The following is a 25,997-nucleotide window of genomic DNA, read 5'->3' on the forward strand; positions in this document are numbered from 1 at the left end:
ATTCCCCTCTCTTGTTCCCCAGGTGGTACTACATTGTGGTTGTGCCGATAGACCACACAAGCAACCTAGTTGGCTCCAGATTGAAGAGCCCAGATGATATGGGACTAGACCAGGTAGGAGAAGGCCAAAACTTGTTTCCACTTATTTTGAAGGGGGTAAGGGAAACAGATGTTCAAGAAACTAGCCCACACATATGAAATAATTTGGGAGAGTATATGAGCAACGTTAACCATCCTGTCATACTGGAGATAATGGCAGAAGACCTGGGGTTTCGGAAACTTTGCCTATGTGGGATAATTCCCACATTTGATAGCTTAATTTGGAGGTGCCATCTTCTGCCATCCTGAAGTCATCAAGTTCCTCAAATACCCATGATATCCATATTCATCTTGAGCCAGCTCTCAAAATTGCCTGTGAAGCTTACTGGTCCAGTGAAAGAGGTCACTGAAGTGTGATTGCCCATGGACTTATTGCATGTATGGATCACACCACGCCTCCTTCTGCCCTCAGGTTCTGTTGTATAATTTATATGCAAAACAAGATGTAGGAAGCAGAGGTTCCCATTGGGATGGGTAAGGCAGAAGGCAGGGAGCCCAAACTGTACTTGGAGTCGGAGCCAGTGACAGGCAGAGTCACTTAATTCTCCCTGCTGAGTTTTGCATGGGAAACACTGAGACTTAAGAAAGAGAAAACTGGCAGTCAGTGCCACCTCCTACACTGGATGTAAATAAGAAGCCACACAAGTGGGGGCTTACCAAGGGGAGCAGTGCCCCAATTTGCCCCAATAGATCAGTTTCCACTGATAAAAACTGAAGCTTGGATAAGACTCTGTGCGCGCGCACACATCTGTGTGTTGCACACATTAGTTGGGATGCAGAGAAGCAGTGGTTGGAGGGCAGGGATGCCACTTTGTTAGGGTCACAAGCCAGCACCCTCCTTCCCTGAAATAATGGCCATGGTTCTGTGTGGTCTCTGTTTTCTTCCTGGCACCACCATTGCTCTAATGCTTCATCTCTGCCCTAACACATTTTTGTGTGAAATGTATTTCATGCCTCCTCCTTCATTTTAAATTAGAATTTCTGTTCAGAGCCTAGCATTCATTTTTATTCATTAGAAAAACATCTTTAAACATCTGAGAGCTTTTCTGAGCAATGTAATTGAATTTTGGTGTGTTTATATCCTTTTTTCTTGAGTTTGTGGACGACTATGAAATTTGCCATTTTTTCCTCTCTCTGAACGTTCCATGTTAGCGCTGTGTGTGATTTATACAAAGTCTTGCTGCAGCCCAGCAGGATGTGGTGGGGGTGGTGAGCTCTGCGTACAGATTTTGTCCATTTTAGTGTAAGCTACAAAGTGTGTTTGCAGAGTGGCAGAAATCTGTGTCAAAGCCTGCTGAATTTTTGCCTATCTCCAAAAGTTCAAATTGCTGGGCATCTAAAGATGCATGTGTGGACTGTTCTCTGCTGCTCCTGCTGCTCTACCATCAAAGAGAAACACGTATTTTAAAATGATTTCCCTTGAGATGTTGAGGGGTATAAACTTTATAAAAATGGTACACTATTTTTCACAAAACTGTGCCCAGTGTAGGTTATGATGAATACAAACAAAACATGCATAAGAATGTGAGCAGAGCCCTGCTGGGTCATACAAGGGGTCCATCGTGTCCTGCTTCCTGTTTTCACAGTCGTCCACCATAAACCCAGGACAACACTTGGTTCCAGTTTTACCCCCAGCAACTTAATTAACTGTACATTCATTGAGTTCTAGAGAAAGCCTTTGGGAATGCACTAGAGTAATGAATACCTGGACCTCCCTGGTGTTTTTTGTCACCTGGCTTACAGGTTTTCCTCATGGGAATGTAGAGTCACCTTGGTAAATAGCATTGCTCTCTCTCACGTTAGCTTCCTTTTGCCACCCAGCTACTTGAGGCCATGAACCAAGGCGACCCAAGCAGGCGCCAGCGACGTCAGGCAGAGCGGCTCAAGCCTTACATTGCTGCCCAAATGGATGATCTGCCAGAGACCTTTGTCTTGGGGGACCAGAAGAGCTATCAAGGCTTCTACAATAAGCCCCTTTCAGAAGACTTGAGCTACCGTTGTTTTGTGCTGGCTTCACTGGAGGATGGGGATACGGTAAGGACCACGAGAAGCGAAGGGACTGTGTGCTGCTTAAGAGGCCCATTCCAGAGATGGCATTAGGGAAGCTTTGTCACAGTGGAACTTTGCTCTGCAAAGCTTAAGCTAATAAAATCAGATGTATAAAACAACTCAGAATCTCCTTCCCCTCTCTTGCCTGGTGCCTCACAGTCCATAGGAAGAAAATAGATTATCTCCCCCACTCTTTGTGCTTCTTCACTTTCCGCACCCCTGTAATTTTTAGGATTATCCATTGTTGCAAGCCAGAATGAATAAGAGAGGGGAAATGGTGGATAATGCCATTGCTTCTGCAAATGTGTAAATAATGTCCACCCATAATGAAGATACTCAAGCCCTTCTGCTCCGTCCCATGCTGGGTCTCTCACTTTCAGCCTCATTTACTTGTAATGGCTCATTAGAGCTGGTCAAATGCTTCATTACTCTTCTGGTCTGAGCACTTGTGTGGCGGACATAGCAAACATGCAGGCAGGAGAATAGAGGCCGCAGAGCAGGCGGAGAAGGTGCCCTTGTGCCACAAGGTTGGGTACTGCATGTACAAGAGTGAATGTGCACAAGAGCACTTTGGCTAGCAGAGCAAACTCTCCAAGCAACTGGTTTTATTTTGTGGTGCAACTGCAGCTTCCCTCTACATAAGATCTGCTGCCCTCACAAAGTTCACTGCCAGTTCTTTCTGAAACCTGTGCCAGGTTGTGAGCGCCAGCTTGGCACTCAACTCAGTCGTCGTGTTCTTAAACTAGAGGAATGAAGCCACAATATCATAAATGGCTGTTTCTGAAAGAACGATTGTAGAGCCACAGATTACTTTGTCATTTAGCACTTTATCAGTCTCGTTTCATTTATCACTGCATTATTCTGCATTTCATTTCCCTGTGACTTCATTGGTTACAGCCCCCTCCATGTCCCCAGGCATGTGTATATATACATATACCTGTAATTCAGAGTAACACTTCATGCATCTAATGGGCTGTAGTTCACAAAAGCTATGCCACAGTGAATTTATTAGTCTTTAAGGCACCGCAAATACCTTCCTTGTTTTTGCCGCCCCCTGGAATTCGACATTTATTGTGTTTTGTTTCCCCAAGAAGTGTCAGAAATTTAGTTCTAATCTTAGAACTTGGGGAACGTGTAGTTATTTCTCAGTAATGTGAAAATGGGCTCTAGAATATTATTTATTACTATTCTGCATGTTCTAGGACTTAGCCCTGCCACTGAAACAGAGACAAAATGTGGCTCAAATTAAGCCAGGCAGGTGTTTGCTGCTGAGCATCCATAAAAGCAGCTGCTATGGGCACGTTTTCTCTGTGTTTCACAGAATTCCTGTGCATGAAGTCAAAGAGGCTGTTTAAGATCTCCGCTTTCAGACTGGCAGAATTTGGTCAACAGGTACAGTGGTGCCTCGCAAGACGAAATTAATTCGTTCCGCGAGTTTTTTGGTCTTGCGATTTTTTCGTCTTGCGAAGCACGGACTTTGGAAAAGTTTCAAAAATCACCAAAGTCTTCAAAAACCTCAAAAAAGGCTACCACACCGCGTGCTATGAGTTGCTCCTCGAAGTGAATGCACGGTTTTAAGAAAAAGGAAACAAACTTGCAAGACAAAGGAAACAAACTTGCAAGACGTTTCCGTCTTGCGAAGCAAGCCCATAGGGAAATCCGTCTTGCGAAGCAACTCAAAAAACGAAAAACTCTTTCGTTTTGCGAGTTTTACATCTTACAAGGCATTCGTCTTGCGAGGTACCACTGTATCTCCGCAGGGGCTAAAAGTGAGACCAGTGTACGCCTCTCCCTTGAGCAGGGCAATAGGAAGCCTCCACTAGAACAGAGAACATGGTCCTCCCTGAACATATGTCTTCTGGCAGGCATTAAAAAAAAGATATGAGCGTAGCATGTATTGGAACAGAGGCAGCCAATTTTGTACTGCATTTTTGGTTGCAACTTGCCATTCCCTTGTATGACTTGGAAGCCTTTGCATGTGAGAAGCCCCATGTGAATCCTGCTGTATTCAGGGCTTATGCTAGAGCTTCAAGGACAGCCATGAGTTAGTCTCCTGTTCAGTGTGGAACATAATGCCCAGTGGGTGTTCCTTGACATATAACCCCCTAGGGTGATGTGTTTATAACGGCATAATAGGTATTATAAACCACTTAGTCACTACCCGCCAGGCCTGATGCTCAATTGGCTGCATCTTCAAAGCCTATAATTTGGCTCTTCGTGTGTCTAAGGCTGGCAACTTGTTCTCAGCTGGACCATTCCTTTCTGGCACTGAGGGAGGCCACTTTCTAGCTGATGTGGTTCTGAATGTTCCATTACTGTGGAGAGGAGGTTTGTTTTCACGGTGTCTGTTAATTCCCTGGATGCTCATGAGGAAAATTGCAGGTGGGCAGCTTGGGGCTATTGTTCCGAGGGACAACTCAGAATTAAGCAAGGAAGAGACCTGATCAATGATCTTTGTCTGCTCTCCTCTCTCTCAAACTCACCAGAAGAAGTATGCAGCCAGCCCCTACTCAGATGAGATTGTGATGGAGGTTTCAGCAAAACAGCAGGATGAACCAGAGATGCTGTGGGTGATGGGGCCTGTCCTGGCTGTCATCTTAATCATCATCATTGTCATTGCTATCCTGCTCTTCAAAAGGTGAGCACACGCCTATGCCTGTGCAATGTTGTGGTGTCCATGGTGCAGTATTGTGCCAAGCTCAAGAACATTTACAGTGAGCAAACCATATTATAAATCCAAGGACACTGTCTCTTCTGGGGGATGTGGTCTGAACCTTCCTGAAGGTTTCTCAATGGAGCCTGCAAAACAGTGCTATGTAAGGCAAGCCCTAGGAAGGGGTGGGGAGCATGGGATCACATTCAGTGGTCTCTGCATTTCATTTTGTGCTGGGAAGGTATATACTGGAAGTGAACTGGGGCTGTGTCAGTGCCAGATGAACTGTGAAGCCATAGAACATGGCTTCTGCTTAGTGGTTCTAGGGTGATGACCTGGATCACCATGCCTCAGATTAAGTAAAAGGCTCTGGCCAAGAAATGCCTATATCCCTTGGTTTATTCAGAGGCCTGGTGCTTTTCCCCAAGTCTTCTTGGCTCCAAGAATGAACCCTCCATGTGGTAACAGGGACCCTTTGTTCCAGAGCTTTGTCCTCAGCCTAGTCATAGGTGTTCTGATCCATGATCTGGGACATGGGTGTCAAGTGCTTGGGCTGTTAAAAGAAGCAGGAGCTGCTCATTTGGTTACAGGGAGTGCTTACTCTCCCACCTTTGCTCTGGGAAGCTGTCATCATTTTTCTCTAACTAAATGTGCATAATAACACCAAGAGGGGAGGTGACTTTGGGTTATTGCATGCACAATTAGTACCTTTTTGTAACCTGGATTTCCTCTTTTTTTCTCTATTTCTGCTGTCCCTGGATCTAGCAAACAAGAAAGGTAGACATCTGCCCTCCTCCCCCCACCCTTACTAATCCTTTGCTTTGTCTGTTTCACATCCACTGTTTCATCTTGTTAAAAACAGTAAGCATAAGTCTTCCTACCCAGACTAATCTGGCTTTTGGATATTGCTCTGCCTACCAAGCCATTGTGGTGTCCTAAACTCCTTTAACCTTCTCTTGCTGTTATATTTAAATAAATGGCTTCACAAGTAAGGTGTGACAGAGTTTTAGAAAATTCCTTTTCAGTGCATTTGGTGTTCCAGGATTTGTGGGGTTATTTGCCCCCTATATTGATCAAGGATGTGACATTACCATGAGCTGACTCTAGTTCCTTGACATAATCAGCCTGCTCTATAAACCAGTTAATAAGGCCTTGCTCTTAGCTGTTCCCTTTTCAGTGTCACTGTGTGTGTCCTACAAAGGTCTCCCACTGCTTGCTGACTTTGGTGTCTAGCTGATTCTTAGTAAATCTGGAAGTAATGCTGTTACAACAGAGTGACACTGACTTTCAGCAGGAGGCAGGAACCAAAGCAAAGTCTTGGGCTTATTTCAACAATGGTCCCCTTTGGTGATAAATTCAAGTTGATGCAGGGCTCTTATTTCAGATGCTGTAATGTGGTGGCTGCTTTATAAATGACTCCCCACTCCATGCATGCATGTGCATACAGCTGAACAAACTTTTGTTTTCTCCCCTCACAGCACAGAGAGCTCGTGAGGCACCATGCTAATTGTGGCAATTTCTCCCTTCTAACAAACAGACTTGTGCCGTCAGGCAAAGTAAAAAAATCCTTTTCAGGGTGCTATCAACAGTGTCTCCAGGTTAATCACAAGTGCTTTGGGCTTCTGATGCATTTGAAAGAACAACAGATACACACACCTCTCTGCTGAATTGCCTGCAGGATTGCAGCACAGTGCTCCTTAATACCAGGCTGGGGTGTTTCTGTTTCTGTTTCTGTTGAATACCCCCTCCCCGTGGCTTAGTTACCCCAGAAAACACATTGCAACATTAAGAGGCAACACCATATGAGGTTTTTTTGTTTAATGGTAGCCACTGGACATCACTGATAACTCTTCTTGTCATGCCAAAATTTCCTGTAAATGTCTCCCATTTAATCACTGAGCAGGTTCATCTCTGCTTAGCTAGTGAAATCTACTAGGATAAGAGCCTAGGGTGGTGGAGCTGCAGGCATAAATATAGCATGAAGAGACAACAGTGTATTTTATTGTTCCATTAACACACGCCTGGGGGGCCTTCAGCCACTCAAGACAAGTATTAATGGACCAATAAAATTCACCCTGAAGAGCCCTTACCCTATTATATTACAACTCTTCACATTTTAAATAATTTTTTTAATACTTGGCAAAATCTTAACTATATTCATCCACCACAGGAAATAGTTCCCAACACTGGTGTGTGGAAGATGGAAGTGGAACTGGAGATTTTGTAAGCCTGTGTCTGGCTCTGGGGAGGGGGTTACCAGTCCCCCTTACAGCTAGGTGCATTATTGAGTCTGCTACAGGGTCATCTTGAAGCTCTCTGCCATTTGCTCCATGCCCAGATCTACCTTCTGAGCTGCGCCTTCTCTTCCTTTAGGAAAAGGGCCAATTCACCCTCCGCCAAGGATGAACATTCCATTGGCCTGAAGGACTCCTTGCTGGCCCATTCCTCTGATCCTGTTGAAATGAGGCGACTCAACTACCAAACACCTGGTAGGTACCACTTGACGGCCCCACAGAGGCCCGTGCTCCTTTTACTGGCAGAAGTTTGTGATAAGAGAGCCTCTTCTTCCCTTTGCAGTGTTGTGTGCACCTTCTCAGGCTAGGTTCAGAGGCCAGTGTGGCTCAATACACTGTCGCTCACGTGTATATCTGACATTGGCAACAGTCAGAATGGGGATGGCAGGCTTTCTGTTGGCTCAATAGCCTGACCATACATGCATCACAAGGTGCTGGAAGGCATAGCGTGACAAAGAACAGGCTTTAATGGAGCCCTTGTCATGATTTATCTTATATTCCATAGATAACACTCAGTTTTTTGGCCCAGATCGTGCTCTCCAGATATGGCCTCAAAATTAGACAGCAAAAGGAAAGTCCGACATCCCAGTAGGTCCACTGTCAAGTAGCAGATAGGCAGGTTCATGATTCAGCTCCTGCAGTGCTTCCAGCTCTTAAGGTATGTTGCCGTTGTAATAGATGCTGCTTAGCTGTGTCAGCAAAACAATCTGTCTTCAACAGAGTCTATTTCCTAGATTTCTTGCTTTGTGGAGGGCCTCACATCCTCATCTGAGGCAGGATGTGGTTTGCATTCTATCGTGTTAGAGTTAAAGCAACCTATTCCTTCCTTATTTAGATTGTGGGATTCATGAAGGCTATTGAATGATGTTAGCGGTCAGTGGGGGCTTCTAGTTCAGTATACCCAGACTCTACCTAGCAACATGTGACCTGTATTCCTTTTCCTCAAAACTATTTGTCCTCCTATAAATGATTTTTGGGGGAAAGCAGTTGCAGGAAGGGAATTGGAAGTTGTGTCCTGTGGCTATGTGCAGTGCTGCTCTCTTGTTTCTCTCTCTAGGCTTGAGTCCTTTACCTCATACTGCCTTGCAGATGGGTCAGAGGACGGGGGCTTGTGTAGGTTGTACGCACACAGCTTGCAGAATTGGGAGCACGACCCACCCTATTAGTGTAAAGTCATTATTCCACCAGATGGTTTGCAGAGTCCAACATGACAGGAGAGTTAGAGGTCTAGTCCAGAGGGGTCACAGAGAGAAGATAGAGGCATGGACATGGTGCAGAGTTGTATGTGCTAACAAGGGATGTTGCACAAAAGGGAAGCTTGACAAAAGAAAGCGAGTTAGCCTCATAGTGTATATGCAACCCCCCACACGTATTCTCAGGCGTGACCATACTTGCTGAGCTGCTAGCTTGAGCTTTTGCACCCTTTTATCTTCTCAGGTGCCCAGTAGGGAACAATCAGTGTACAAAAAAAGTTCTGGTATTATTGTTTCAGCCTGAGACACTTAGTTGCCTCCACCTAGCCTCACCCTCTTCTGTGATGGATGGATGCCTTCTGTGGGCCAGACAGCAGCAACTAAACCCTGAGCAGTCTCATAGTTGATATCCCTTCTGGCAAATGTAGAGGCAGGAAAGGCCTTGCTCAGTACATAATTAATCAAGCTGCTGTTATTAAATATTAAGCTTATCACTTTAATAGTTTCCACTTCAGACACAGGTTCTTGCGTGAATTGTCAGCTCCTTTGTTCTCATGTTCCATTTTGCAGACTTGTGGCAGGTCAGGCAGGGTGATGTCGCTACTAAGCGATTGGGTGAATTTTGACTACACCTTGGTTCCAAGGCTCTGCTGCTGTCTCATGTAGGAGGGAAGCATGGTCTTGGAAAGCAGCATGTGCTGGGAATAGGAACTCTGTTTCCTGGCCAACAAGCAAAGCCATCTATCATGTCTGTTGTGGGGAAATCCTCTTTGTGAAATAATCCTGGTTGTACTTGGTGCTTGTCTTAATACATCACCCTCCATGCTGCCACGTGTGTAGCAAGCATCAAGCTGCAATTCCCATCCCTGAATGTAGGAATGTGAAGGTTGTGGTGGGGATTTTTCTGCTGCCCTTTGACCCTCCTCTGTCGCATCTTTAACTCTTCCCTCAGCAACAGCTAATGGGATTTCTGTTCTTTCAGGTGCCAGTGGCCCCAGTTGCCCGAATATCTCAAGTTAGTTTTCTCTCCTCCTCCTTTTTCTTCTTCCTCACTATCTTTTCCCCGCCTCTTTCTTTCTCATCTTTTTTGTTCAGTGTCATGAAGGTCAACCTCACTCACCACAGACTTAGTGTTAACCCTTCTCTTGCTAGTGAGCCAGGCTGCCCCCCACAAACTAGTCTCCGGTGCTACTCACATACAATGCTCCAGCCTGCATGTGAAGAAAGAGAGATTAACACATCACAGTTTTCCAAACAATGAAATTCCTAAATCAGCCAGCAAAATTGCAATCTTGACTGAGCACCTGAGGCTGCAGCAGCTCTTTCTTTGGTATGTTATAGGACCCCAACTTAGGGAAGCAAGGCCTGGCTGCAGTTGCAAAGGATGCACTTATATCATGTGGAAGCCATACAGCATCTCCTCCAAAATGAAAAGGAAGTGTTCTCTATCCAAATGTAGTCCAGCAAGCTAGGACTTGCTCATTTCCTCCATATGCTCCTCAGCCACTGTTTTGCAGGCAGCACCTTACTGGAATGCCTTAAACCCAAATGTATTTATTTAGGCATTCAGTCATTCTTAAACCCAGTTATACACAGGTATAAAAACAATGACATTACTACTACTACTATTATTATTATACCACCCTTCATCCAAGGGTCACAAGGCAGTTTACAATATAAAACTACAAAAATACATACTATAGTAACAAACAAAAACCACACACACAGTTTAAAAGGTCATAGATTGTCTAATTAGCCAAAGGCCTGGGAGAAAAGGAATGATTTTGCCTAGTGCCTAAAGATATGTAAGAAAGGCGCCAGGTGAGCCTCCTTGGGGGACAGCATCCCACAAAGGGGGAACCACCACAAAAATGGCCCATTCTTGTGTTGCCACCCTCCAGACCTCTTGTGGAAGATGCACATGAAGAAGGGCCTCAGATGATGATTGCAGGGTCCAGGCTGGTTGATCAGAGGAAAGGTGGTCCTTGAGGTACAATACAAAATAATACATGAGAGTAGCGGAAATTAAAATTTACAAAACCAAGTCCTGCAGATAATTCCATAAAATCCCAACACTTAAAATTGTTTGTGAAAACAAAAAGGTTTTGAGCTGATGCAAAAAGGATAACTCCATGGGCACTGACCCTTGATGTGGGACATCAAAAGGGGACTTTTGTTCACATCTTAACAACCAGGCGGGACAGTACTGGGAGTGGTGCTCCGTCAGGGGTTCTGAGTCATGCAGGACTTAATAGGTCAGTGATAGTACATTGGATTGATCTCAGAAATGTATTGGAAGCCTATGTAAATCCTATAGAATTAGAATAATATGATTCCAGGTGGTTGACCCACTAACCAAATGGGCTGCTGCATTTTCCTCTAACTGCAACTTCTGAACCATCTGCAAGAGTAGTCCCTCATGCAGCTGCTCTTTTTTTCTTTTGCTCTCTCTGCCTATGTCTTAATGAATGTGAAGTGCAGTGTGTCGCCTACAAATACTGTCTTAATTTTCTGAGCTTCTGGTGGACAAAGGAGAAGGATGGGGTTTTGTTCTATATTGTGCCTGTAAAGTTTACTTTGGCTCTGGCCTCCACGGCAAGAGGAAAATGCGGGGGGGGGGGGATTGCTGCAGATTTTACTTCCTATTGATACTTTGAGAATTGCAGAGGAACAGAGATGGGGTTTAACTTGTAAGAAGAATAGATCCTGTCTCTTGATTAGGGGCTGGTGTAAGTCTACTTTGTGAGATTGTGCATCATTGCACAGTCATCAAACTCAAGAAGGCTAGTTGCACAAAAGCTTACTTTCCAGACCCTCTTTGCTCCCTACCTATCACTAGGCAAAATATTCTTTGATAAGGAATGGTTTTTAATTGCCCAGCTTTTAGATACAGGATTTCTTGGTGCCTTTCTTATAGATTCATGGCTGTGAGTGCTTAAGACTTGTCCGCTGCCTCAGTCACTGAGAACATGAGAGTGGGCTGTTGAGAGATACAGAAAGTGGTCCCAGAGCCCAGTGAACAATGCTAGCATCTGTTCAGGATCTCTGTATCTGTACTGTACTGTGCACTGTCTGAATGGAATGCAGGGCGCAGACTCCAAGGGCTTTGTACTTTATTGCCTAGGCCCCTTCCAGCCTCAGTCCATACAGCAGTATCTTCACCCTTTTTGGCCTGGTATTATATGTAGAAGCCATCTGGCTGGTCGCTGTCTCATCAGAGCATGCACACATACATTGTGCCATTGCGTGGGCACTGCATGCCATGTTTCCTCACTCATGTTCCATCCATCGCGCCACATTGCCATTTGGTCTGCTGTGTGCATGTGCAGGAACACTCTACAGCTGTGCAATAACTTCTTACCCTGCTACCTCCCCTCCTTATGTTTGATCTGGTAGGCATGCGTGATCATCCTCCCATTCCAGTGACGGACCTCGCAGACAACATCGACCGACTGAAGGCCAATGATGGGCTGAAGTTTTCCCAGGAATATGAGGTGAGCCTGCTTGGGTGTTTAATCTTGGATCTGTATTCTTCCAGACTCAGGGGTCGACAACCTGGTGCCCTCCAGATTTCTGGACTGCAACTCCCATGAGCCCCAGCCAGAGAGTTAATGAGAGTTGTGATTTAGAATGTCTCGATAGCACCGGAATGGTTGCTTTTGACCTGGACAATAGTTTTGTCTGCAGCTCCTCAGCCCGACCTAACATTGCAGAACTTACAAAAGAATTCTGCCCATAACTGCCCTATATGCTGGAAAAGAAGTGTAAAATGTAATGTGTGAACGGTCAAGTGCAGACCTGTTTTGCTTCCAGTATATAGAGAAATACAGATATAGATTCTCACATTATGTTTTGCACACTTTCTGTTAGTTATTAATTATACTGGAAAAGGTTACAGTTTCAGTAGCCTCGGAGTGCTGTATATGCTGTGATGGAGGCCAAAATAGTGGTATTGAGAGGCCAGGAATTATGGTGGCTTTTGCAGGCAAACTCCTTCTCTCCACGATGAACCATTTACTAGGCAGATGATTAATTTGAAAAATTGCTATGTTGGAAAAAGTTCCCTTGTAGCTATTAGAGTCACAGTAGCAGGATAAATGTTTTCCTGTGCTTGCAGCATGCCCTGTAGGGCCCACTTCAGCTGTGAGGGGCTTAAATCATAAATAAAACTCTTCTCATATGTGTAGAGGGGGAGGATAAATTGAGGAAGTGTCCTTTTCATGCATTATTGGTCCTGCTTGAATTGTTATCTTCTTTTGCCCCTGACCTCCCCTTGCAGCAGCATATCTCCCTTGATTCAGGGGATGTGATACAAGCATTGCCCAGAAGGCAAGATTATAGAGGCCAGGGAGAAGCACTGGCTGGCTAAAGGCTAGCATGTGAAAGAGGCACCAAAGCCTAGCAAGGTTTGGAAAGACTGTTAACCACACACTGCTGATCCACAGCATTTAGCAGGGAAGGACACAAAAAAGGAGTACCGTATTTTTCACCCTATAGGACGCACTTTTTCCCCTCCAAAAATGAAGGGGAAATGTGGGTGCGTCCTATGGGGTGAATACAGCCTTTCGCTGAAGCCTGGAGAGCGAGACGCTCTCACTCTCCAAGCTTCAGGAAGCTCTGCGCAACCCTCCGGAGCCCGGCGCCAAGCCGCGCCGGCCTCCAAAGGGTCGCGCAGAGCTGCCTGCCCTCCCGGGCTCCGCGCAGCTCTGCGTGACCCTCCGGAGCCCTGCACGACCCTCCGAAGCTTCGGCATCGCTCTGGCTCCTGTTCTGGGGGCTGGGGTCGAGGGAAGATCGGGCTTCCCCCGCCCCAGCCCTGCGCCTGGGAGGGGGGGAAATATTTTTTTTACCTTTATTTCCCCCCCCCCCAAATCTAGGTGCGTCCTATGAGCCGGTGCGTCCTATAGGGTGAAAAATACGGTATGTTTTCCAGGAACTCCCAGCTGGGTGAGTGCTTATGAGGCTGTTAGCCTGCCAGGACCCAAAATCCCACATGCAAGCCCATTTCTAATTGGGCTCTTGTTTTCATAGATCATTGTGACAAGATCCATTTTTTTCTGGAGTGTGGTACAAAAGAGGACCATGGACAGCATTAGCTACAATAGTATCAGGGCTGGTGGGGGGTGCTGAGTGTTCTCACTCTTATAGGGGGCTTCAATCACACTTTAAAGAACACACTATCTCTTAAAAGTGGTCATTAGATACAATTCTGACTTGCAACCTTCCAATCCCTCTCTCTCAAATTCCAGTTTCAAGTAAACATCAGCTGCATTTACCATGATTAAGTAGCTATTAAGGAAGGAACTAATTTTGGTATATGGATTTTTCTTGGGGATTCTGCTGCCTTGTACCCCTGTCTGAACCATTCATCTTTGTTAAGTCCAGGGCAGGCTGAGTAACAGGAGAGGATTTTCCCACTAGGGCAGAGAGAAGTCGTACTGAAGCAATACTCACTCAGAAAGTTGGAAAATAAAGAAATAACCCTTTATTGTTTTTTGTCCTTGTCACTACTGGAGAAAATTTGAACTTTCAGGCCTAGCAAGCAATTTGATACCACAGGCACTCTGTTAGGGCCATGGCAGTGTGGTGTGGAAGAAGAAATCTAGAATAGTAGGTAGATGATTCAGGAGCATCTTGTGTATCTAAGCTGAATAGTGGAAGAGCAATATAGTGCTGAGATGTGGGGGGTATACTGAGACATTGAGAAGGCATTCTGCATCACAACACAGATCACAGTTTTTCCTCTCCCAGACAACTCAGCCTAATCCTGTGAGTTCAAGAACCCAGCTAATTGAACTGGGTTTGCAGCTGGCTGAAGCAGCAAGAAGGAAAGGGGAAGCAGTTTGGATCAGCCCTTGAGGCTATTTGTGTGCTCATTAATTTGGGTAGAATTGCATGTTACGTTTCTCACACAAACCTAGCTGCAAAACCGCTGCATAAAGGACATGCTCAAAGCCATAGGTAATGCAGAGGTCTGCATACTTAATACTTCAGCCACAGGGATGGAACAGCATTAGGAGTACCTGCTCAGGCAAAACCTATCTCATAGGCAAAATAAGAAACACTACAGTTCCTAGCCTCAACTTCAGGACCTCAGGGGTAGTAGTAGAGAAAGTGTGGTCAAGCACTGTGCCAGCAGCCTGCAGAGGGTGTAGCTGCACTAGAATTGGGAGCGGAAAAAGGATTTGCCCAGCAAAACAGCTGCCTGGTGCTGCCAGTGCTGGTTATGAGCCCTTGTGGATCTCAAGTCAGTGTGTCATTCTCCATGTGACTTGCACAGACCGTAAGGAGTGGAAGTGGCTAGCTCATTGTTGCTCTTGATAGGTCTGGATGTCAAACCACAGAGAGAGCATCTTTAGCTCCTACAGCACACTGAACCTTGGAGAGAATTTACAGCCAGGGATTAATAGAATTAAATAAGCACAATCACGCTAGCATGTTAATTATTTATCTACACTCTTGCTGTGCTAGAGCAATGCTTGTATTTGAGCTCCTCCTGTTGGACTGTTGCCTGTACTGCAGACAGGCTGTGCCCACAAGATACTCAAAGCAGGTGGTCTGCCAGACTGTGGATAAATATTAGGCAATTTTGAGGTGGGGCCAGTCTTCCTCCTCGGCTCAGTGAGTGAGCAAGTGAGATTCCTTCTGTCACCGACTAGCGAGCTGGAGTGCTTCCTCCTTCTCCTCCCCCCGCACGGTCGCATGCAAATAGGAAGCAGATGCTGTGTGTTGTGCAGTAAGTGAATTAGCTAGAGCTCTTTTCCTTATATCTGTCAATGAGATGAGAAGACTGGTTGGCCTAGTCCCAACATGGATGGTTGGCCTACTCCCAACATTTCCAGGCATTTCATTCTCTGATCAGCTAATGGAGACCAAGTATATTTTTGCCATCTACAAAAGCAGTATCTACACTGAATTATTGGACTGTTGTGAAGAGCTGTTAACCTATCCCTGCCTCACTTTAATCATGTCAGCATAGTTAGTAGGTGGTGGCTGCAATGCTCCAAATAGATCAAAGAGGGCAAAACTACAGGCCATGGAGCAAGTCCCTCTGTATATGTGTTGTTGTAAAAAGAGGGTGTCCTGTTTCACTCTGAATCATTTCCTTATACACCTTAGAGACTCCTAATGGTTGTAGATTTTCTCTTGCTTCAACTAATAATTGTCCTAACATCTCCACTGCAGAACCAGAAATATCACCCAGCATTTTTGGCACTCAGCATTTCCTTCCCCTAATTCTATCCTGCTGGATAGATTTACGACTCCCAGACTGCCATGCACCCTTCCTTATTTGGGAAGCCACAAAGAAGTCAGTTACTGAAGAAGCCCTGCAGATTCTGCTTAGCAACCACCTGCTAAGGCAATATGTTCATTGTTGCCCCTTGAAATGATAATGAAAGACTAGCAAATGCTTCCAAGCATCTGAGCTGCATCTTTTCAAACTCTTCCTTTCCAACCATCTGCCATAGCATTAGAACCTATCAGACACTCTAGCAAGGTGCAGATATTTAGTTGTATGGTGATGGTTACAGCTAGAAAAGAGCAGTGTGGCTTGTTCCTCACTGTATTGCCTTTCCCCTCTCCAAGTATCCTGCCATGCCTCCCACTTCCAAAATCCTCCTTGGCCATCTGAGCACAGAACAAAGACCCCACTGGGGTTTGCTAAGAGACTGCCTGCCACTTTAAGAGCTCAAAGCAAGTATGACAGCAAGTGTGCAGTAGCAACATCTCCTGCCCTGCTAATTAATTTGCTCACCCTTCTCTCATCTCCTGTAGCAAGCAGGGTGCAAGTAAGGGAAGAGATCATTGGAGCAGGAGGTACATAACTGCATACTCAGTCACTGCCATCAAGCTCCTGTGGCAGCAAGGGATTTCTGGAGGGTGAGCTCCTCAGTTATCCCCAGTTGCTTTCCTTCCAGGCATTCATTGGGTCCATCAAAACTACATGCAAGTTCCCATGGCCGTATCTGCATACTGTGCTGCAATATGTCCTAGAAGTTGGAGGTTTTCAGTGACAGATCTGACTCTGCAATTTGACACATTGCCAGTGATTGTTTTTTGACTTTATATTGGTCAATGGCTGTGTTAACATGGGTGCTGCCATCATTAATACACTGGTAGTACACTAATGCACTAGCTTGCTATGGTTATGCTAGAGCACTGCCTGGAGTTCAGGGTTTAGGAATCATAACCTCTTGATGGGCACAGCAAACATGCTGGAACCAAACCATGTAGCTAGCAAGGTTTGCATCATCCCAGCCTGCTAAAAAAGTAGAGACATTGCCAACTTCTTCTCTAGCTGTGCTCCTGCACCTTTAACAAAAGGAATATTATCCTTTCAGTCGTTGGACCTGCCAAGAAAAGCTTCACCTGCTGAATTTCTGCTGGCCATACAGGACATCTTCCAGGAAAAAAGTTGACAACTCTTTATTCAAATTGGTGTCTGTCCCCCTCCCTGCCTGAAAAATCCCACCCCATACATACACGCTGCTGTTGCTGTCTTAGGTTGGGTAATATGAGGTTCTTGTTGGGCCCAAATTGCAAGAGTGAATGTGCACATCCCAGTACTGCAAAGCTGTTTTGCCCGTGGACAGAGGAGAGGAGTTAGGTAACAGTGGGATGAGCCCTTTACTTGGTGTAGCCCATCTGAAAAAACTGCTTGATGGGTTTCAGCTGCATTTGGGGCACCTCTCTTTCCCTGCCTTATTTACTCATTTGCCCGCCATTAAGGGGGAAACAGGTGCACATTAATTCATCAGCAGAGTTTAAATTAAATCATTTCACTTCTAAACAAGTCACTCATTTGCAGGCGTATTTAATTAGCACTTCTTCACTGCCAGGTGGATGCTGCTTTTCTCACCTGTTTGCCCTCTTATGGGGTCGTTGGTGATAGAACATGGGAGATTTTTCACCTCCGCATTGCAGAGCAAGACAATTGCTGTAGTGGTACTGCTGATGCTACACTCTGGGGGATTGGGTGAAGCTATGCCATCCTTGCCTTTATCTTCCATGTCATTGCAGCCGTCTCAGTGTGACTCTGACTGAGCAGAGGTGTGTTTTGTGCTTCAGTCTCTACCCTTAGGGCAAGGCCTCCAGGAGGGTTCTGAATGAGGCTTTTCTGCACAGAAGTTCTACACAGTCTAAAGTGATGTGGCCCACTTTATATCCCAGTATAGGACCACATATGGCTCACAGAATGAATTAAAACAAATGTGGTTTAAAGACACACAAGCAATATAAGATTTTTTTTTAAAAAAAATAAGTATATTAAAAAGAGCACCAAAAACAATCAGAATACACTGCCACAGCAGCCAGTAAATGACCAAAGGCCTGTCTAGACAAAAAAGTATTTGCCTGCCAGCTAAAGGAAAGCTGGGTGGAGGGCAGCCTAACCTACTGTGGAAGAGATTTCCACAATCTTGGAACAACCACCGAGAAGGCCCTCTCTTGTGTCCTCACCAAATGCACCTGTGAAAGTGCACTGTTGCCCATTCATCTCTTTGTATCTTACCAGTGCAATGGGGTGTGTGTGTGTGTGTGTGTGTGTGTGTGTGAGAGAGAGAGAGAGAGAGAGAGAGAGAGAGAGAGAGAGAGAGTAGACATCTTCCTACTTGTTTGCTGAGGATATTACCATATTTATTGAAATGTGGCCTGAAATATAATATTAGGCTTGGGATGGGCTATATTTGCTATGCTTGTCTTGAGCTGTAAAAAAATCCTGCCAAGACACAAAATGCTTCCCTACCATTGATTTATTGCAGAGAGAGGATAGTTTACAAAAAACACAAATGGAATTCCTCTCTGCTAGGGGAAAACAAAAGACATCTGGGTGCCAAATGGACAGGTCCAGGTAGCTATGGACCAGAAACCTGGCTTGTTTCTGTTATGTGTGACATGTGCTTAGTGTGCCTTGAGCCCTAGCCTTGAGCTGCAGAGAGCTGGGCTGTGTCTACTCCTGCCACTTTGCACTGCACTGCCTGCTTATTACTCTGATAATAGAAGATTATAGGGTTCCTGTTGGAAACGTCTATTTACATCCTGCATTTCCCAAACCACCTATTAGCAGTGCTGTGATGTCATATCCTCCCTGCTGAGACAGTGGAAATCTCTTTTATGTGCTGCATTGCTCTTCTTTGAAAGGAATACCCATTGCCACTGAACCTAACATGGGATGCTGTTTTCCTGAAAGGCCTGTGCAATTTCTTGGACTTAAACCTGTCATTCCTCCAAGTGAACCAGCCCGTGTGCATTTTTGTTTATGACTGCCTCAGCCTGTTGCTCCTGTAATGCAGTGGGAGAAAAGCCCTTAGACAAGGAAACTTCCCAGCAATGGTTGGGAGGAGTCAGACTAGGAGAAGTGCCAACACTACCTATACTGAGCTGCTTTGACTTTGTTGCTCGTGTGCATTCTACTATTCTATAAAGTGCTTGCTCTGGTTTTGCTCAGACAGTTTTGTCTGCCATGCTGTGCCTGTGGCAAACTGAAAAAGCAGCTCTCTGTCCATTGCAGTCTGCATCATGTAGGACTCTTACCTAAATTGCCATGTCAGGCATGAAACAGATCGCATGCCAAGTGTTAACTGGATATCACAATCAGGTGTTTTAAGTTTTGCAGGAGAGCAGGCAGTAGTTGCCGATCTAGGGAGACTTCCGGGTTAGCGCCTCCAGCAATGGCAGAGCTCCTCCGATCGGGAGGAACTTGCTCCATGGAAAGCAGGGTCTGAACCGCCACGGCGAAGGCGGAGACCCTTGGAAATCACAGGCCGAAGAGCCTGTGAAGTTGGGATTCGGCTGGCACCTTTTGCGCCCCCCCTACTCGCGGGGAGACCCGGTATCGGGAATCCGGAGCGACGTGGGGTGAACGGCGCGGTGCTTTGAATCGACCGCTTCTTTCACGGAGTGAAGCCACAGTGCTGCTGCCGGAGAGCGCTGACTTTTTCCTGTGGACAATTGGACTTTAAACAACAACCCGTGAGTAGAATGGAAAATTGGATTTCTAAATACTTTAATTTGGCATTGAATGGGGAAGGCTCAAAACAGGAAGTCCGCCTCCCCTTTTTGTAAATAGACTGAAGCAAAGTATTTGTAAACTAAGGTTTTGGAAAGCTTCATGTAAGGGATCAAACTTCCATTGATTGAAACTATAAAACCCCCCTTGGAAGCAGGGGAAGAGGGGGAAAATTTTGACCAAGCGTGCCTGCAGGAGAGAATGGAAAATTAAGCTACCACGTCTCTGAACCTGGGAACTGGCTGCAAAAAGAAAAAAAAGGAAAAAGTCCATTGACAGTGAACAGTACATATTTGACAGCTAGCTACAAGAGAAAGATACTGTTTCCATTGTCCGCTTCTGCGTTTTAAAAGAAGAAAAAGTAACTGAAAATTGATACTATTTTTCACCTTTGGAATTGTGTTGGAAAGGACTGAGTTTTTGAAACTGTTACAAGAGTGGAGTGGAGTTATCCAGCTGTAAGATAAGGACTGTGAGAAACCAGAATTTGACCTTGAACATCCCAAGAATGTCGGTTAGGGAAGATTTAGTGTCTGCACTTTATAAGACAAATTATTTGCTGGAAGAGCTTCATAAACAGATAGATGCTATGGCCACTAATGTTGTCATCTTGGGATCAAAAGTGGGTACAGTGGTGCCTCGCAAGACGAAATTAATTCGTTCCGCAAGTCTCTTCGTCTTGCGAGTTTTTCGTCTTGCGATGCACGGTTTTCCATAGGAATGCATTGAAAATCAATTAATGCGTTCCTATGGAAACCGCCTTCCCCCGACCTCTTCTGGCGGGCGGCATTTTAAAATCGCCCGGGACAGCGACTTCTCCGCTGTCCGGGCGATTTAAAAGCCCCTGGGAAGGCAAGCAGGGGGGACAAAGACTTTTGCCCCCCGCCTGCCTTCAGAAGAGGTCCAGGACAGGCTTCACGGCCCCGCCGCCCGGCTTCGGGACATCGTTCCGATGCCAGGCGGCGGGGGGAGGCTTTCCCGCCCCGAAGCCGGGCGGCGGGGGGAGGCGTTCCCGCCCCGCCGCTCGGCTTCGGGACATCGTTCCGATGCCAGGCGGCGGGGGGGAGACTTTCCCGCCCCGCCGCCCGGCTTCGGGACATCGTTCCGATGCCAGGCGGCGGGGGGAGGCTTTCTCGCCCCGCCGCCCGGCATCGGGACGATGCCCCGAAGCCGGGCGGCGGGGGGAGGCGTTCCTGCCCCGCCGCCCGGCATCGGGACATCGTTCCGATGCCGGGCGGCGGGGGGAGGCGTTGCCGCCCCGCCGCTCGGCTTCGGGACATCGTTCCGATGCCGGGCGGCAGGGGGAGACTTTCCCGCCCCGCCGCTCGGCTTCGGGACATCGTTCCGATGCCGGGCGGCGGGGGGAGGCGTTCCCGCCCCGCCGCTCGGCTTCGGGACATCGTTCCGATGCCGGGCGGCGGGGGGAGACTTTCCCGCCCTGCCGCTCAGCTTCGGGACATCGTTCCGATGCCGGGCGGCGGGGGGAGGCATTCTGGCCTCGCCGCCCGGCATCGGGGCATCCTTCCGAAGCCCGGCGGCGGGAGGAGGTGTCCCCGCCCCGCCGCCAGGCTTCGGAGGAGGTCCGAGGACAGCGGGGAAGACGAGCTGCGCTTCCCCACTGTCCCGGAGATTTCCCTATGGGCTGTCGTCTTGCGAAGCAAGCCCATAGGGAAATTCGTCTTGCGAAGCGCCTCCAAAACGGAAAACCCTTTCGTCTAGCGGGTTTTCCGTCTTGCGAGGCGTTCGTCTTGCGGGGCACCACTGTATCAACACAGAAGTTGTCAAGGATCCGGCACAGGAATTTATCATGACTGAACAAATCGTTAAGAAGGAGAAGGAGAAAGTTGCTGTGGTCGAGCCTAGAGTAATACAGGGGGGAGCCTTGACCTTGCAGATGCAAATTGAGGATTACAAATTGAGCTCCTTTATGACTGAAACTAGAAAAAGCCAGATTTTGAAGATTGAAGCCTGGCCTGGTCTGGAAAAGGAAAGTTGGAGAGATTCCCTAATGCAGGGATCAATTGACTTTTGGGATTTGGAGCTGGGTCAGGAGGAGATTGGAGCCTTTGGGACATTTGGATTTGGAGGATTTTTGAAACAAGACTTGGAACGCTTTATGGATCCTAGCTTTAACTATGGAAATCTGGCTGCCCTGTTAAGAACGAATAAAGGCATTGTTGGGATGGAGCTCCCCCGAGATCTGCTTTTTAGCACTAAAGATTATGAAGAAGACCGGCAGAAGGGACGTGAAGGAGAGTTAAGAGCCTCGGATATAAGATCTCCAGGTTGATGGACTTTTTGGAGTTGACAGAAGGCGGAGACCAGGGAGAGGAGACGGTGGAAGAAGATTGGGAATTTAAAGTTTATATTTGGAAATTTTGTAAAACTTAATGAGGGAGAGAAAAATCGTGGAATGAAATTTTTATGACCCTAGTGGAAATGTTTTAAGAGTTTAAGTTCAAATAGATATATTAATTTTAAGGAGAAAAAGAGGGAAAGGATTTATTGAAATATTTAATTGAATTAGAATACAAAAAGGGGAGGTGGGAGGAGGTCAAGGAAACAAGCAAATGAAAGATATACTATGTGAAGGCTTGATGTGTTTTTTGCTTTTGCTTTTCTTTTTTCTTTAACTTTTTTTGTTTCTTTTTTTTCTTATTTGTATGGTATTCTTTTTTTCTTTTTTTTAATGTGATACATTGTTTTGTTTTTTGTTTAATTTGGTGTTTTTGTGTTTTATTTGTAACCTTCAAAACCTTAATAAATATTATTTCAAAAAAAAAAAGAGGAGTTGCCGATCTAGTCCTGCCAACTACACTGAGAATTGTGGCAAAAACATTGATCAAAGCAGACCAGTGCATTGGATACATATGCTTGGATGGGCACAGCTTCTCCAGCATTTGCTCCATGAACCCATGTTGAAGATGCAGGTGTGAGTTCTCAGCCACTCAAAAATGAAGGAACTTGTACATAGAATTATAGAGTATGATCCAGCTGAGAGATTTCTCTGGCTGAGCCCACGTAAGAGGAACCAACTGCTAAAGTTCCTATTTAAATTCCACCTGAGTGCTTCTCCACAACCTGTTTCCCATAGAAGGCAGGAAGGGAACATTTACTCTGCAGTCCTGTACTTCTGTAGGACAATGTAGGGTTGGATTGTGTTTTTCCTTCCTTTCATTGCTCTTTAGTTTTCTGGCAGTTGCACATTTGACTTCCTGTAAAAAAAACACCTCCCTTTTTACTAGTAGCTCTGGTTAGCCTGACACAGTAGATATCACTGTGGCAGAAGGGGAGAGAGGACTTAAGCGTTCAGGGATTTGGGTCTGGTTTAAAGGCCAAATTTATATGGTGATCTGCAAAAGGGTCTAGGTACCAGGGTGGTTGTGTCTTTGCTGCAGAGTACTGTTGGAAGGAATTTGCAGGATTGAAACAACAATTGGAATAAATTATTAACTCTTAATCCACCCACAGAGCACGTTCCAAGATGCTTTATTCCCAGATGATTATTTGCCACATCAAGTGGTGGGAAAGCAGCTGGAGAGGTTGCAAGGAAAAGGTTGATTATATACACACCATTTCCTCCCTACATATCATGCCTCACTGGTGTGCAGAGGAGAGAGACTTGCATTAGAATCATAGAGTTGGAAGAGATCTTTGAGATCATCTCATCTAGCCTGCTGAATGCACAATTTATAATGCATGATTAAACCACAGCACTTCTGACAGACCTACTGAAATACCTCCAGCAAAGGAGAGCCCATCACCTTCCAAGGCTCTCTGTTCACTGTCAAAACAGTTCTTACCATTAGCAAGTTTCTCCTAATATTTGGTCAAAAAATGCTCCCATGCAATTTTCATAAAGGTAAAGGTACCCCTGCCCGTACGGGCCAGTCGTGTCCGACTCTAGGGTTGTGCGCCCATCTCACTTAAGAGGCCGGGGGCCAGCGCTGTCTGGAGACACTTCCAGGTCACGTGGCCAGCATGACGAAGCTGCTCTGGTGAGCCAGCACCAGCGCAGCACACGGAAACGCCGTTTACCTTCCCGCTATAAAGCGGTACCTATTTATCTACTTGCACTTAGGGGTGCTTTTGAACTGCTAGGTGGGCAGGAGCTGGGACTGAAGGACGGGAGCTCACCCCGCCACAGGGATTCGAACCGCCGACCATGCGATCGGCAAGCCCTGGGCGCTGAGGTTTTACCCACAGCGCCACCCGCTGCAATTTTCATACAATGGTTCTAATCCTGCAACACAGACTCATCCTAGATGCAAACAACACTGTTCATGCCTAAGAGAGAATATATCTACTATACATGTTTGCTTCTGTCCTCAAGCTTATTTTTAAAGATGTTACAGTATTTTGCCCAATAATGCCTCTAAGACAGTTGGGAGTTGTATTTTTTCACTGGGCCCAGATTTGCAGAGATGCTGCACATCAGAGGATTTACTCATGAGACAACTTTCACCAACTCAAGATGAATCACTGCTTTTGACTTTTAGAGAATTCACACAGTGCAAAAAGTATTTAATTGCTGCATTGATTGTAAAGGGCCAATTCAATTTTTGGGGTTGACTTTCAAGATAGGCAAGGCTTCCCCCCCTTTTGGGGGGGGGTCTGCCCAGACTGAATGTGCCGATGGCAAATCAATCTGAAAGCTGATTCACAAGCTCTCGCATACAAAACTTTCTTTCCATACTGTTTCACATTCTAGGGTGGCTGGTGTTTATTTCAGAGTTGAAAGGTATACATGCACACAGAAGTGTGAAAGCTTGTAATCGTGCCATGAATTGAGAGAGACAGAAAGAACTTGTGTTTTAGCACTCCTTTTCTCCTCTTCTTTGTTGCAGTCGATTGATCCCGGGCAGCAGTTCACCTGGGAGAACTCCAACCTGGAAGTGAACAAACCAAAGAACCGCTATGCAAACGTGATTGCCTATGACCATTCACGTGTCATTCTGACCTCCATTGATGGTAAGTGTTGTTAGCAGCACCTCATGCTAACAAAATTCTCAGTGCATCAGACCTGAGGTTCAAATCCCCATTTCATGTGATGTCAAGTAACTGTACCATGTTCCAGCTGGCAGAATAACTTAGAGGGTATCATTCTAGTGGACTCAGTGACCCAAAGAGTTCATGGTTTCCTTACTGGTTTTTTTTCACTGAATCACTTGAGCACATTCTGAGAACCCATGCAAATCAGCCTTTAAACACATTACCATTCTAAAAACTTTTAAGGAGCATTACTGCTTCCAACTGTGGAGACAGAGCATAGCCATTGTGTCTAGTAGCCATTGATAGCCCTCTCCTCCATGAATTTGTCTAATCTTTTAAAACCATTCAGGTTGGTGGCCATCACTACCTCCTAGGGGAGAGATTTCCATAGTTTAACTATGTGCTTTGTGAACAAGTTTTTTCTCTCTTTCATCTGTCCTGAATCTTCCAACATTCAGCTTCATTGGATGTCTGCAGCTTCTGGTGTTATGAGACAAGAAGAAAACCTTCTCTATCCCCTTTCTCCATACCATGCATACTTTTATAAACTTCTATCATGTCACCTCTTACTCTCCTTTTCTCTAAACTAAAAAATGTAAAATGCTGCAAGCTTTCTTGAAAGGTTGAAAGAGTGATCTTTGCTCTCCCCCCCCCCCTTTGCATGGTTTACTCCTTCCTTTTCACCTCTGGTAAACAGGTTTGCAGGGTTTTGTCCAGTTTCAGAACTGGAAGACCCATTTTATCAGTGAAAATTGGGCAGAAGTAAAGTGTGTTCCAGGGGTGGAGAGCATTTGCAGACTACAGGCTGTATTCTCCCCTGGACAACCTTTCAGGGAACACATGCCAGTACTGGGTGGCAGCTGAAGCAAAAATGGCAGAGCAGCAAATGTTAATGTTTTACCTTTTGTACAGCTGACTAGCTACATACACCCCTTTGTATCCTCCACCCAGGCACGTGTAAGGCGTTATCAGAGTTCAGTGACACATTCCAGCCAGGCAAAAACACTCAAAGAGACTGTGATGCAGGGTCAGTCAGGGGCATGCCTGGGGAGGGTGTACTTGACCAGATGGAGAGGTTTGGGGGGCTGTGTTTGGCCCCCAGTCCAGAGATCCCCCACCCCCAGAGTACATCATAGGAAGCCTCTCCCCAACCACTTTCACATCTCTTAACAACTACTCCCTGTAGTACAGTCTGTTTCCACTACCAGCATGGTCCAGGATTCTGGCAACCCCTTGTTTTCTCAACCCCCTGAAGGTGCATCCTCTTCCTTTGTCATGCAGGTGTTCCTGGAAGTGACTACATCAATGCTAATTACATTGATGGCTACCGGAAGCAGAATGCCTACATTGCTACACAAGGGCCTTTGCCAGAGACACTCAGTGACTTCTGGAGGATGGTATGGGAACAGCGCACAGCAACTATCGTCATGATGACCCGGTTGGAGGAGAAGTCTCGGGTATGGACAAGTGCAATCTTCTCTTCTGGGCAGAGACAAGTCAGAGAAATGTGGTGCATGTTGATTCTGTGCATGCAGTGCAGCTGATATTAGTAGCAGCCTCATATGGTACTGTGACATGGGGCAAGGGGTCCTAAGTGCAGGCCTCTGAGGAAAATAGAATATAACATTATAGACAAAGATGGTACTAGGATTTTAATGCCAGCCTGATCATCAAGCATAGCCTCCCCACCTTGACCAGTTCTAGAAATCCA

The 25,997-nt window shown here is 46.0% G+C and overlaps 1 protein-coding gene across 12 annotated transcripts in view; it reads left to right on the plus strand.

Annotated features, from left to right (window-relative positions):
* PTPRF (protein tyrosine phosphatase receptor type F) overlaps positions 1-25,997 on the plus strand; it is a 523,498-nt gene that overhangs the window by 471,252 nt on the left and 26,249 nt on the right. For 8 of the 12 annotated variants that reach the window (XM_081865454.1, XM_081865450.1, XM_081865456.1 and 5 more), the window contains 8 exons: positions 23-113; positions 1,920-2,132; positions 4,634-4,785; positions 7,174-7,289; positions 9,270-9,302; positions 11,684-11,781; positions 24,142-24,265; positions 25,568-25,743. In XM_081865454.1, coding sequence (XP_081721580.1) covers positions 23-113; positions 1,920-2,132; positions 4,634-4,785; positions 7,174-7,289; positions 9,270-9,302; positions 11,684-11,781; positions 24,142-24,265; positions 25,568-25,743 — 1,003 coding nt within the window. The remainder of the gene's footprint in view (positions 1-22; positions 114-1,919; positions 2,133-4,633; positions 4,786-7,173; positions 7,290-9,269; positions 9,303-11,683; positions 11,782-24,141; positions 24,266-25,567; positions 25,744-25,997) is intronic. The other 4 variants (XM_081865457.1, XM_081865459.1, XM_081865452.1 and 1 more) reach the window with 1 other exon arrangement.

Source organism: Podarcis erhardii (genome assembly GCF_964252035.2).
Source record: "Podarcis erhardii genome assembly, chromosome: 6".
NCBI lineage: Eukaryota > Metazoa > Chordata > Lepidosauria > Squamata > Lacertidae > Podarcis > Podarcis erhardii.